This window comes from Xenopus laevis, chromosome 1S (genome assembly GCF_017654675.1).
Source record: "Xenopus laevis strain J_2021 chromosome 1S, Xenopus_laevis_v10.1, whole genome shotgun sequence".
NCBI lineage: Eukaryota > Metazoa > Chordata > Amphibia > Anura > Pipidae > Xenopus > Xenopus laevis.
Window position 1 is genome coordinate 7,956,408 of NC_054372.1, and position 14,175 is coordinate 7,970,582.

Below are 14,175 nucleotides of genomic sequence, written 5' to 3' on the forward strand. Positions count from 1 at the left end.
TAAAACATAAGTCCAACAGCCACAAAATTTGAAGCAATTCAGATTCTTAAGGAAATCAATGAGCTCAAATCCCTTTTTTCCACAAAGGTTGTTCAGTCAATAAAACCTGTTAGACTGTAACAGCTGAAATATTTTAATAAATAAACCTTTTTGTCACTGTTGAGATTTCTAGCTGGAAACCTGCTAATTTGTCCAGTTTACCAAGGCTGAAATAAGGTAACTTCAGGATTCAAAACAAAACACAAAAATAACCTTCCAAAATATAAACTTTTTTTTTTTAAAATGTATATATGTAAATATGCATTATTTTATGAAGTTTAAAATTCTTCCACTCAAGCAGAGTGACATTTTTTTAATATTTTCACATTTTAAAATTAGGTAAACATTACATTTATTAATTTAAAAATATGTATATACTAATTTTATTATTTATTATTATTTTATTTCTTACAAATCCCTAAATTCTTCCACTCAAGTTTAGTGATTCATTGGTTTAGTTTGGGTTGCAAAAAGATCAGATAAATACACAATATTCGTTTTTTTAACAATTCTTCCACTTAGGCACAGTTACTATTTCTTGTTTTTTTTTTTAATGACAAAAAAAGATTATATCTACTATGCTATTATCTTATTTTCTTTTGCTAAAAAAATGATATGCAAATGATTGTAATGAGTGCTGTGAATCTCAGAAAAAGAGATATTAAAAAAAATATGAATCCTTACTGAAGATGGCACTGTGCTCTTAAAGATCTATACCCTTGTTTATTGTATTTTCTCAGCTCTCACGACTGCAAACTTTCTTTATGTCAAAATCCATTGAAAAGGTTAGAATTCTCCACAACCTTTAAAATCGTGCTAACAATAAACCTTAATAAGATAAAAGAGCACTTTTGAGAGACACACAGAGAGAGAGGGAGGCTGAAGAAATGGGAAACCTAAGACTAGCAGGCAATATCTCAGAATTATTATTTAAATGAAATTCTCAAAAAAAAGGAGATCAAATAATACTGACATTAAACATGGTAAAGATAAATTGGAAAATGTGTGTAAAATTCAGATTCAAGATGTAGTACTTGGTCAGTTTTAGTCTATGAAGAAGCATCAATGAACATCAAAGGGTGAATGATCTGTGCCCAGTATTATAAATAATGTTTTAATTCTTTAACAATCTTGGCTCGAAGCCTATTTAGTGGAGAGAAAAATGAACACCATAGGGAGAGATAATGAGATATTTCTTGGTGTTGGGTGGGATGTTGGCTGGGTCTAGTGATGGATGCCTGGAAGAGCTCTTTAAATAACTGCAAAGATATTTAAAACATGTTTATGTTGAATCAGGAACTATGTGCTTTATAGGCAAGGGAGAGGACATATGTAGCATCCTATTCCTGTGCCAGCACTGAAAATATTAACCCATCCTTCCCTACCAGAAGCTGCATGCAACAGATTGCCTGGTAGTGCATTGCAGTCCTATCTGGAAGACAAGAGGTCGATCTGATCAGATTACTAATTTGTTCTCATTGCATATGCTGTATGTCTGTTGAATGGGAAAGAAAAATACAATTTAGAGAAAAAAGATGCCCCCTCCCAATCCAAGAGGAGGCACATACCAGCCTATAGCTATTAACTCTTCATTTGCCATACATTTGTATTTTATCCTGTTGCCATAGTAACAGAAATTAATGGCAACACTTTCCAGAAAAGGATCTGCTGGGTTTTTTTTTTTCACATCTTCAGATTCCCGGCTGATTGCATATTTACAGGGCATTCATGTGCCCCTCACAAAAGCTTTGAATTTACTGCATAAGCTTGCACTTTTTTTCTGTGTGTAATTCATTAGACCACCCCCTGACACACACTTTTCTAAATAGACCTCTTTAATATTGCACTAAAAAAACAACATTTTGCTCAAAATTGCATTAAACCAGACCATTTCACCAGAAGCTAGGCTGAAGGAATAAATAAACACATGGAACAAAATCAATGAGTCTTGCTCGGGTCTCTTTCCAGCTGTTGGGATGAATACATCATTTAACTGACTTACAAAATCAGTACAAATAGTCTATAGAGCTTAAAAAGATTTACTGACCCCAAATTTTTTGTGGTGGGGGGGGGATGAATTCAGAACCATGTAGCTGAATAGTAATTAGAGTGCTGCATAATTAATTCCCAGCAACCAGAAACATATGGTGTGCTGTGAGTTTAAGGGTCTTTCATGGCTGTATTGGAAATATTTTTTTTAAAAAAAAAAAGCACTTTTAGGATGAGATTGACTGTTCCTAACATCAAAGCCTCGTGTTTTCATCCATTAGACTGGTTTGCAGTCAAGTCTTTCTAAAAATAAAGAAATACCATATACTTTATGCCCTCAGTAAAAATAGAAGAAATCTAGGGTTTATACTGGTGGACAATATTGCATCTTCTCATGCAAAATAATCTATCGATCTATCAGTCATAGACCACCAGCTGTAGGGAATTTTGGTAGACCATTAACCCATATTTTCTTACCAAGAAGACAGTAGGTATGTTTCCGGTTGGGCTGCAGTGTACACATTCAGAGACATTGATGGCATCAAGGAATCATGATCCACTAGTCCACATTTAGCTAAATCAAGGTTGATTTTATTTATAAAGAGCCAGATAATAGATTGCCAAAGATTTAGAGGGATACAAAAATACCTCCTTTTTTTTTATAGTCATCGATTTAGTCAATCACTCTTCCAATATTGTAAATGCTATTTTTTTTTATTTTTAAACATCATAGTTTACAAAAAAAATCAATGGGGTACCTTTTTTTTTTACACTTTCATATTCCTGAATATAGACAGATCTTCATACCGTATGAATATTTTTTTTTTTTGTATGTTTGTTTTAGGGTTGACTGTCCTGTAGATTTAAGACACAATAAAGCTAAAATGTCAAGTCTTTCTCCATGTCAATCATCCAGTGCATCACCAAACACACCATTGCCCATTCACCTGTCTGTGATTGTTATTCGTTTGGTACAATGTTTCATTGCCATAAGAATCACACCTCACACTCCTTTGCAGGCTGCTGATTACAAGAACAGGAGCCATATTCATTAATGATAACCAAAGCTCCTTCAATGTGATTGGGTTTATAATCAACATAATATTCCTGGGCTGACATGGCAGCCATTTGATTCATGGTCTGTTTCTGCTTTTGCTTTCTACGTTGTGTCACAAAGCACTGTCTCAGCTGTCTAAGGCTGGCAGGAAAACACTTCCAAGAAACATACAACATCAAAACCACAATGAGAAAGGAAAAAATCAGTGCCATGGTCCCTGTGACCACCTTGTGGATCTGAACAGTGTTCTCGTGGTGTTCATTGGCCACGGTTGCGGTTTGCACGTTGGTGGTTCTTTCACCTTCAGTGTCCTGCACATCGTAACTTGTAGCAGTGGGGCTGTCAATAGCAATTCTGTCACTGTTGTTCAGAGCTGTAGAAATAGCATTAGCACCAGTGGGATCTACTAGTTCCTCACACAAATGGAAAAAGTAAACTGCATCAAGGACATCCTCACCCTGGGCATACTCCGGGGTTGTACATTGCATATTGCCATCATAACGACCTTTGAAGCTGCTAAGCCAAGAGGCCAAAGCACAAACATTGCGTCCACAGTCCCAGTTGTTCCCAGCAAGGGTGATGCTGGTGAGAGATTTCCAAGAGTTTAAGATTCTGGGATCAACGTAAGTGAGCCGATTGGTGTCAAGTTGCAGTGATTCCAGATGAGGTAAACTTTCAAAAACATGAGGTTCAATGTATTCAATTTCATTTCCAGAAAGGTCCATTTTTTCTAGTTTCCATACCCAGTCCAAGGAGTTAACAACTATAGTGACTTTATTCCTCCTCATAAATAGAGAGTGCAATGACAGGAGCCTGGGAAAATGGGCTAAATTCACCTTCACCAAGTCATTGTGCTCAAGGTGGAGCTCGGTGAGTTTAAACAAACCTGCAAAGGAGTTACGAGCAAGGCTCTTCAATTGATTATATCCCAAGTCCAGGAACTTTAGGCTGCGACAGTCCTGAAAGATTCTTACTGGTACAAACTTGATGGCGTTGTAGCGCATATGCAAAGTCGTCAGCTTGCGCAGCCCATGAAAGAGATCCGGTTCCAAAGACTGTACGTTATTGTTAGATAAATCCACACTGCGCAAGTTTGGCATGGGTCGGAAAGTGGTGTTGGCCAGATGTGTTATTTTGTTGGAACTAAGAGTGAGTTCTTTCACTCTACGCAGTTTGTGAAAGGCATTTCCCTCTACTGTGTGGATGTGATTGTGATCCAGATAGAGCCACGTGAGCTGAATTAACCCTGTGAACTGTCCATCTTGTAGCTCTGAAAGGCTGTTGTACCGCAGAGACAAGCCCATTACACCCGACAGGTTGTGAGGCATCTCAGTGGAATTCTGTGATTCACAGTACAGGAACCTGCCCTCGCAACGGCAGAGCCTCGGACACCCACTATTCACCAGTGGAAGCATTTTAACAAAGACACCCAACGTACACAGTATTAACCCTGGGGGCTTCCTCAGCAGCCAGTTTAAACAGAAACCAATGAGAAGGAAATCCATTAGCAAGAATATATCCAGATTTTCTCGAGAATGTCCATTGAATCTTTCCCAGATTCTACATCATATTTTAATAAAATACATCGATCAACAGACACACAGGTGGGGGCAGACTTCACAGCAGTGAGACTGTCGGCAGCATTAAAGTTCATGGGTAGTCAAAGGCAGAGGAGAGGCTGAGATTTTGTTCATGTTAAATGCTGCAGGGAAGGGTTTGAAATATAGATATTTCTTCATGTAAGAAATTCATTTAAAAAAAAATTGTCTTACCCACCCTTTTTCCAGAGAGTGGCAGGCTCCATTCAGCTGCTCCCTTTGTGTTTTAGCTAATTATATGCAGGGCTAAAAGACCCCTCTGTGCTGCCTTTCAGTTTGTACAATGCTGGCAGGCTCACAATGTCCCACTTTGCGTCTCCTCTATGAGATGAATGAGGAAGGGGGGTCTGGTTACCTTTCAGATGACTTGTAGGTCCTTCAAGTTCCACAACAACTAAGAGCCCGGGTCTTTCCCCCTCATCTGCGGTTCCCTTCTTCCTCTGCAGTTAACACAGTGACGTTCTGGAAAAGCCTCCAAACTCTTTGCTAAAGACTCTCCGGGATCTTGCAGTCTGTTCAATGTCCATCACCTGAATCCACCACCATTGACCAAAAAGGCAAAAAAAAAATGTAACTCCACAGCGATAGCTTAGAAGTCATTCACTGGGTGACCATGGGGAGATTAATTTGTGAATCCTTTATCTCCCCTCCCTGCTTTGCTTGTTAGCTGATGCTTCTAGCAGGGGTAGAGAAAGACAATCAGGCAGAAAGATCCTTTTTTGCTGTAGCTGAAGCAGTATGTTGCTGAAGCATGCAGAGGCACCTAGCGTTCACTGAGTGTCGTAAGCTACTCATGACTCTATGCCTGCACAGAGAATCTCAGACATGGGCAGATTGAAAGGGGTGGGCATAAAATCAACATTTTAGTGAACCAGTAAAATAATATATATTCCTTGCTGGTTAATACTGGAAGCTTTTCTTCCTTCTTGTGTCCCCCCTAAAATCAACTACATTAAGGAACAACAGGGCAAGATTATTATTTTTTTTTATTTTTTTGGTGATAATCCTTATTCTTATACTCTAGAGGCTTTGCATCCGTTTGTCTGTTTTACCTGATGCTCTTGCAATGACTGAAAATGTATTTCTTTATCAACATGTCATCATGTCTTTTTTCATGTTATTCCTGTACATGGTGACATGGGCTGTTGCCATAGGAAATGTTCTTTCAAGGTGGGTTTTCGTTTCAGGTTCAGATTTTCATGGATCTGTAGATGCTTATTAGAAACAAATTCTGTGTTTAGGGGGGTTGATATTTCAGCCTTGATGTTGAAGGCTGGTCAGAAGGTTGCAGGGTCCTCATTATCCAAGTATTCCTTTCTCAGCCTGTTCTCTTTCTTGAGATGGATTTTTTTCCCTGTTCTTTCTGTCACTGTCTTCATGTTGATCTTGCTACTCTGAAGCATGTGCAATTAGGAAAAGAGGCTAGCGACATTGAATTAAAAGCACTCGTGTAAATCTTACTTTGGAGATGATGTCCAACACTATTGACAAGCAAATGTTGGCATGAGGGTTTCAATTATAGAATATTTTCCTGCATTGCTGATACCATCAGAACTGTGCTAATTCCAGCTTCCTGGTGGATACATAGAAAAGAGGATGAAGGGGGGCTCTGTCTAGTTTCCTTTAGTGATCATTGATTGCTCAATGCCCATGTCGTTCGTTCTGTTTATTTTTCTCCCTCTCTCAACTCGTTTCCCCTGCTCCCCAGCTACAGAGACACTGAAGAGCACTGCAGTATTCTACATGACTGTGTGGCAGGCAGAAGAATCAAGCATGCAGCTTGTCCAGGGCACACATAATGTTAGAGCCCAGCACATTGTAGATAAGGGACATTAAGGAGTTTTTTTGGCAAATATCAACATCTACTAAAGAGCACAATGGCTTGGATTGTGTACGGGAATAAAAGGCTTTGTGCTTATTTGTGCCAATGTGTGTACATGTGTGCGATAGTGCAGGCTGATGAATATTTATGTAAGGGAACATGCATCTTTGGGTATATTTGTAGACATGCAACCCTTGTACCTTGTACTGTACCTGCATACACCTACGTGTACCTGCAACCCTTGTTTGCTTTTTAGTTGCGTTTACCCTGTTAGAATATTAATATAAAGCATTGTACTTGCAAGTGTTGCACTATGAACGTGTGTCCATTTGTGCAAATATGTGCATCAGCGCGTCCTTGTGTTGCCCGTTATAAGATGGTAACATTTTACTAATCAAGAGGGAAAAAGTTTGTAATTTATCAATCTTTCTACCATTACTCTGTCCGTTGGTCAGTCTATCTATCTATCTATCTATCTATCTATCTATCTATCTATCTATCTATCTATCTATCTATCTATCATCTATTATCTATCCATGCATTCATTATCAATCTATTTATCTATCCATTCTCTATCTATCTATATCTATCTATCTATCTTTTAATCTAGCATCTATCCATCCATCCATCCATCCATTCTCTCTCTCTCTCTCTCTCTCTCTCTCTCTCTCTCTCTCTCTCTCTCTCTCTCTCTCTCTCTCTCTCTCTCTCTCATCTATCCATCTACTATCTATCTATTATCTATCTATCTATCTATCTATCTATCCATCTACTAGCTATCTATTATCTATCTATCTATCTATCTATCTATCTATCTATCTTTTAATCTAGCATCTATCCATCCATCCATCCATCCATCCATTCTCTCTCTCTCTCTCTCTCTCTCTCTCTCTCTCTCTCTCTCTCTCTCTCTCTCTCTCTCTCTCTCTCTCTCTCTCTCTCTCTCTCTCTCTCATCTATCTATCCATCTACTATCTATCTATTATCTATCTATCTATCTATCTATCTATCTATCATCTATCTATCTATCTATCTATCTATCTATCTCTCTATCAATCTATCATCTATCTATGTCTATCAATCATCTATCTATCTATCTTTTAATCTAGCATCTATCCATCCATTATCTCTCTCTCTCTCTCTCTCTCTCTCTCCATCTATGTGCACACACACATCTAACCTTAAATCTAAATCCATACATAATCTCTATGCACATATAGAATGTTTGTACAGAGGGAGAAGCACCTATGAGTGTGTGGGCACCTGCTCGGTTTGCAATGCTGTTTTCACTATAATCCTTGCAGTGTTGCTGTCACTGTGTCATTACATTAATCCCCCAATGCCCCAGGGATCCAAACCAGTTTACACTAAGATGCAGGTTCTTAGAGCGATGTAGGGGTTAGTAATCAAGTCCCATGGATAGTGAAGACCTTGGGTCATAGTAACACTGGGGTCTTGAGCACTTCCTCAGTGATTTATATTAAAGATCAGAATCCTGCTTTTAAGCTTTTCCAAAGCAGTCCCTTGCATTTCTAATCTTATAGAAAATAATATGAACTTTCTGGGTTTCAGACTGCACTTGCCCTGTTGGTGCCCCCGTCCCTGTGTATTTCCATTTAGGGTATGATGATATCATAACAGCTCCATTGTAATTGAGAATTTGGGCCTTACATTCAGCTTTGAAAATTGACACAGCAGCAATTTTGCTCAGAATATATATTGTATGGTAGGGATATTCAGAAGCAATACCAGCATTATTACTAAGAGTCTAATTATACAATGCATTAGAAATGGGTGGAATAGAATGTGCTGCTGCCATAATTATGATAGCATTATTTACCTATTTATGAACTCACTTTCTGGTTAGCAGGACTGGGACAGATTATGTAACTCCAGCTTGACCTGTATGTAATATGTCTATCCAGGTATTTTAAAGTGGAGGTGCAGGAATGTGATCCATTATCAGAAATTATGGAAAGGCCATCTCCCATAGGATCCATATAATCCAAATAATTCTCATTTAAAATAATAATCTGTAATAATAAAACAGTAGCTTGTACTAGATCCACAGCAAAATATAATTAATCATTATTGGAAGCAAAACCAGCCTATTGGGTTTAATTATTGTTTAGACTAGTAGACTAGATCCAAATTATAGAAAGATCCATTATCCACAAAGTGCCAAGCATTCTAGATAACACGTCCCATACTTGTACATTATTTTTAGTATACACAAGTTTCAGTAATTCATGTGACAAAACCAAACACATTTTAGAACTGATGCCACTATGATTAAAGGGTATTTATTGACTCTAACAGGCCACCCCCATAAAGCTGATAACTGATCAAACCCCTTCTCTTGGTAGTGGGGACAATATACTTGTGTTAAAAGTGGCTTTACTGTTCACCCTGTATGAATTTCAAAAGCTTATGTATGTTTAAGTTCACACTTGCATGGTAAAGCACTGGCGGCCTGTTACTATCCAAAAAATGGTTTCCATGCTACGGTGTGTTAGGCTGTTATGGCTCCACATTGGCCAGATTTAGGTATCCTACATCATTTAATACACTTTGTGCTCAGAAATGAAGTAGTAGTGTTAAAGCTAAAGGCACATGGAGCGATATAAGGCAGTAGTTAAATTTTTGTGACCAAACCTTCTCCCCATCTGGAGTTCTCAGAAGGCAGTTTAGATGGATCTACTTTACCTCTCTGCAGATCCCTTTAGAACAGACAACTCTGCTGATGCCTTCGATCTTAAGATGCCCTTAACTTGTGCACGTCAGAGGTCATCTTCCATCCTTAGTCCTGGCTGGACCAAATCCAAGCCCTACATAATACCAGTCATCAAGGGCAAATAAGGTCTTGAGTTGTATTAAAAGGGACATAGAGTCACGGGAGGAGGGGGTCCCACTGTATAGAGCACTGGCCCCATCTAGAATATGCCGTACAGTTTTGGTCTCCATCACTCAAACAGGACATTATTGTATTAGAGAGGGTACAGAGAAGGGCAACTAAGCTGGTAAAGGGAAAATCTTAGCTATGAGGAAAGACTGGCCAAATTGGGGATGTTCACTCTGGAGAAGAGGCGCTTAAGGGGTGATATGATAACTATGTATAAATATATAAGGGGATCGTATAATAATCTCTCTAATGATTTATTTACCAGTAGGTCTTTCCAGCTGACACAAGGTCACCCATTCCGATTAGAAGAAAAGAGGTTCCAGCTAAATATTGGGAAGGGGTTTGTTACAGTGAGAGCTGTGAAGATGTGCAATTGTCTCCCTGAATCAGGGGTACAGGCTGATACATTAGATAGGTATAAGAAGGGGTTGGATGGTGTTTAGCAAGTGAGGGAATACAGGGATATGGGAGATAGCTCATAGTACAAGTTGATCCAGGGACTGGTCCCATTGCCATTTTGGAGTCAGGAAGGAATTTTTTCTACCTCTGAGAGGCTGCAGATGGGTTTTTTTTTTCCTCTGAATCAACTGGCAGTTAAGCAGATTAAAAAAAAGTTAAAAGGTTTAAATTGATGGACGTGTGTCTTTTTTCAACCTACTGTAACATACTATGTTACTATGTTACTATGTATTTGGTGCATCCCTACAGTAAAGTGATGGACCATAATAAGGGATGCTAATAAGGGATGAGCAATGTATTTTGCCACATTTTGCAGCAAAGAAACACCAATAGACTCTGATGTATATATGATTTCATTCATCCAGGTCATGGTGTATCTAGTATAAGTAATTCTAGAGCAACTGGACCTGCTATCATTAAAAATGTTTCCTTACTCATTCAAGCAGCTTCTTCAGTTCACAACATCACACCTCTGTGAGTTTTGAGATGTCACCTCTCTGAAGAGTTACAATGTGCCATTGGGATTGGAAGAGTTTATACTAGTACTTCCCATTCAGTCAACTGAACTGAAGAAGCTGCTCGGATAAGTAGTGAAACATCTTCAATGATTACGCGGCAAGTCCTGTTGCTCTAGACTTACTTATACTCTATATATAGTAATAAAAGCCTTGTGCAGTTTGAAAAATGTCACGCGACAAACGTATTATTGACTTCAATGCATTTGGTGTTTCATGAATTTTTGGCGAAACGAAACAGGTCAGATTTGACCATTCTTAACCATAATGAGAGAGAGCTGCGTGGTTTGGATATCTATATGTATGCCCAAATTTGTTTAGCACCCAAATAATAATTATAGAAATGGAGTAGACTTCATTTGTGGCCCATATTGCACATTGTACACTTCACATTTGAATAGATAAAGGTGTTTTGCTGGGTGTGTGTGTGCCAGATGCCTCAGTTAAGTCTGTTGCAGAGAAAGCTTAGGAAGTGTGTGCTGAGGATGGCTTTGAAAATGAAATATATTTGTGCTGTGCACAGCTGGTCAAGTAAAAATAGAGAGAATCCTTGAAAATGTAAGTACAGCTGGCAAACAGAAACTATTAAATTACTGTAGATTTAAAAAAGAAAAAAAAAAGCCAAAAAAAAAAAGTCAGCAGAAGCGAAGACGAGGTTAACATTGCAGTCTATTGAAATGGATCTACACAGGCCAATAAATCCATGCAAATACAAGAGAAACGCCATGATGCCTTTACAGTCTGGCTGAAGATACGAGGCACATATTCAATTGTTATAGGAGAAACAGGTCGACTAAGGAGCGTAGAGACAACACCTGCGGGTTCTACCCATTGACTTTGGTATCAAATATTTCAAAATGAAAATGGTTATTTGCCATTACCTTGGTCAATTACAACTGGCTAAACCTACCTTGATGGAGGAGTCTTATCCACGTACAAGTACAACAAACCTTTTTAAGCACTTCTTCAGGATTATTCTAAACACAACATTTAGTAGGTCTCCTCAGTGCAAACGTTGGCTCCTTGCAAAAAGGAGGGGATATTTTAGAAAATGGAAAAATAGGTGTTTTTGTAACATAGTGTAGCTCTTCTAACAGATTCAGCACATTCTGTCCTTAGGTAACAGAGATTTAACATACTACTATAATAATAATGATATTGCATACAAAAATATTTTTACTGAGATTCTGATTTGATTTGATCCTCACTAGTGATGGGTGAATTTATTCTCCAGGCATGGATTTGTGGCGAATTTCTACATTTCACCACCTGCAAATTTTTTCACTTAACTTGTAAGAATACCTGTGCGGTGGGGACGCCCGCCGCACCATTCCTCTTCCTAGCCGCGCCAGCGTGTTTTCGCTGGCGCCGGCTGCTCTATAGGGCGCGCGCCGTGCGCCTCCGTTCATTTAAAGGCGAAGGCGCGCTGACGTCATACGCGAAATTCAAAAAGTATTTAAGTCAATTCAGTCCACAGTAGATTGCCGTGATAGAATCTTGATTCTGTGGTTCCTGAAGCCTTGTACTGTCTGTTCCTGTGTAACTTTTGTCTGTAAATCTGGTTTTGATCCCTGCCTGTTCCTGACAATTCTGATATCCGAATCCTGACTTTTGCCTGCATCTCGACTACTCTTTCTGCCTGACCCCATCTGTTTGATTACCCGGTTTGACACTTGCCTGCCTGACGATTCTTGATATCTGCCTGCCTCGACCCTGCCTGTCTGACGATTCTCTTGCCTGCTCCATTTGTACCGTGACCTTCGGCCCAAAAGACTATCTACCTGCTGTGCCCCTTTGCCAGCCAGAACATCTCGCCTTGTGCCCCTCGTTAAGTCCAGGTGGTACCTGAGTAAGCTGAGGGCTCCTCCCGAAGCCCAACGGTGGTCACACTACTGGTGAAGCCGAGCCGAGACCAGGGTACTTGGCACTTGTTCTGGTATTGGGTGCCGGCCGTGACATTACTGCTGCACAAAAAAAATTTGCTGCAACAAAAAATGTGTCGCACTTTCTATATAATTTTGACACCCACTTACTTCAATGCGTTTTGCAAATTGTTTGCGACTTTTTCGCCGTTTCGAGAATTTTCCGGCGAAGAGGGACATATTGGCCCATCAATAATTCTCACTACTAATATTTGTCATCATTGTATCATTACAGTAGGGGATGAATTATCCCTTATAATACATGAGTGATACTCAGAGTTCCCTGTATAACTCAGCCTGCAGCCTTGTGCCTTTATATGGTCACAGAACAACCCCTCAGTGACTTCTAATATCCTTATCATTTACAGTAGGGGGTACATTATCCCTTATAATACATGAGTGATACTCAGAGTTCCCTGTATAACTCAGCCTGCAGCCTTGTGCCTTTATATGGTCACAGAACAACCCCTCAGTGACTTCTAATATCCTTATCATTTACAGTAGGGGGTACATTATCCCTTATAATACATGAGTGATACTCAGAGTTCCCTGTATAACTCAGCCTGCAGCCTTGTGTCTTTATATGGTCACAGAACAACCCCTCAGTGACTTCTAATATCCTTATCATTTACAGTAGGGGGTACATTATCCCTTATAATACATGAGTGATACTCAGAGTTCCCTGTATAACTCAGCCTGCAGCCTTGTGCCTTTATATGGTCACAGAACAACCCCTCAGTGACTTCTAATATCCTTATCATTTACAGTAGGGGGTACATTATCCCTTATAATACATGAGTGATACTCAGAGTTCCCTGTATAACTCAGCCTGCAGCCTTGTGTCTTTATATGGTCACAGAACAACCCCTCAGTGACTTCTAATATCCTTATCATTTACAGTAGGGGGTACATTATCCCTTATAATACATGAGTGATACTCAGAGTTCCCTGTATAACTCAGCCTGCAGCCTTGTGCCTTTATATGGTCACAGAACAATCCCTCAGTGACTTCTAATATCCTTATCATTTAGAGTAGGGGGTATAATACATGAGTGATACTCATGACAAATATAACCCAATTCGCAGCCTTGTGATTTTATGTGGTCACAAAATACTTTATAATATACAGGGTTTCTATTTGCATGTCTCCACCCATCATGCCTTTTGTAAGAGTTAAACTCTAAATTATGGTATTAAAGCAGTGCTATGTATATGTCACAAGGCAAGTACATAATAAATAATCAGAAGGCTTTATGCTGCATGTCTTTCACTTGAAGGGCTTTTGGCTCCTTTTCGCCTGTCTCACCCCAACCATGGTGGGGTTCTCTGCCTAGTTAGGAAAACAAAGCTCATCCATTGTGTTTGCTTCAACTCTCTCTTCTGTCAAGGTCATCTATTTCTACTGTCATTCAAAACATGGGCACCTTTTAATTTATTCCATATTTTGAAGAACTATTGACCCAGCTCCCAGCTGTTGATCTCAACACTTATATTTTTTTGCTTAGTATAAAAAAAAAGGAGAAATTCAGTACATGGTTTTACTGCAAATGTATCACAATCTGTGGAGCATTGTCTATTTTCATTTTTCAAATCATCTGAAATAATTGCACGGGTGCATTGTGAGTCATGAATAACTTTTTGTATTGTGCCGAATATTTCAGTGGCGATTGAGTGAATCTGATAATATTCCCTAAGCCTGGAATGTGAGATCTGCTGCCCGTGGAATAGTAATTGCCTTTGAGCTGCACGATCTGCATCTGAACGGCCTCCTAGCAATTCTCAGAAATAAGTTTGGAATGTTTATTTCTGTGTGAGATAAGTACGTTGGGCTGGAGTGTGCAGTCACATGACCACATTTTCTCATCTCTTCAT

General features: G+C 39.1%; 2 protein-coding genes across 5 annotated transcripts in view; one reads left to right on the plus strand and one right to left on the minus strand.

The window, feature by feature from the left end:
• Positions 1 to 14,175, plus strand: part of LOC108706501 (catenin alpha-2) — a 922,761-nt gene that overhangs the window by 570,897 nt on the left and 337,689 nt on the right. The window lies entirely within an intron of this gene.
• Positions 2,859 to 6,385, minus strand: lrrtm1.S (leucine rich repeat transmembrane neuronal 1 S homeolog). The gene has a single exon (XM_018242986.2). It carries the CDS (start codon positions 4,588 to 4,590, stop codon positions 3,025 to 3,027), a length of 1,566 nt encoding a protein of 521 aa, XP_018098475.1. The 5' UTR covers positions 4,591 to 6,385; the 3' UTR covers positions 2,859 to 3,024.

Excerpts from the sequence above, each read along its gene's own strand:
- lrrtm1.S (XM_018242986.2), bottom strand. The coding sequence starts at position 4,590 with ATGGATTTCCTTCTCATTGGTTTCTGTTTAAACTGGCTGCTGAGGAAG.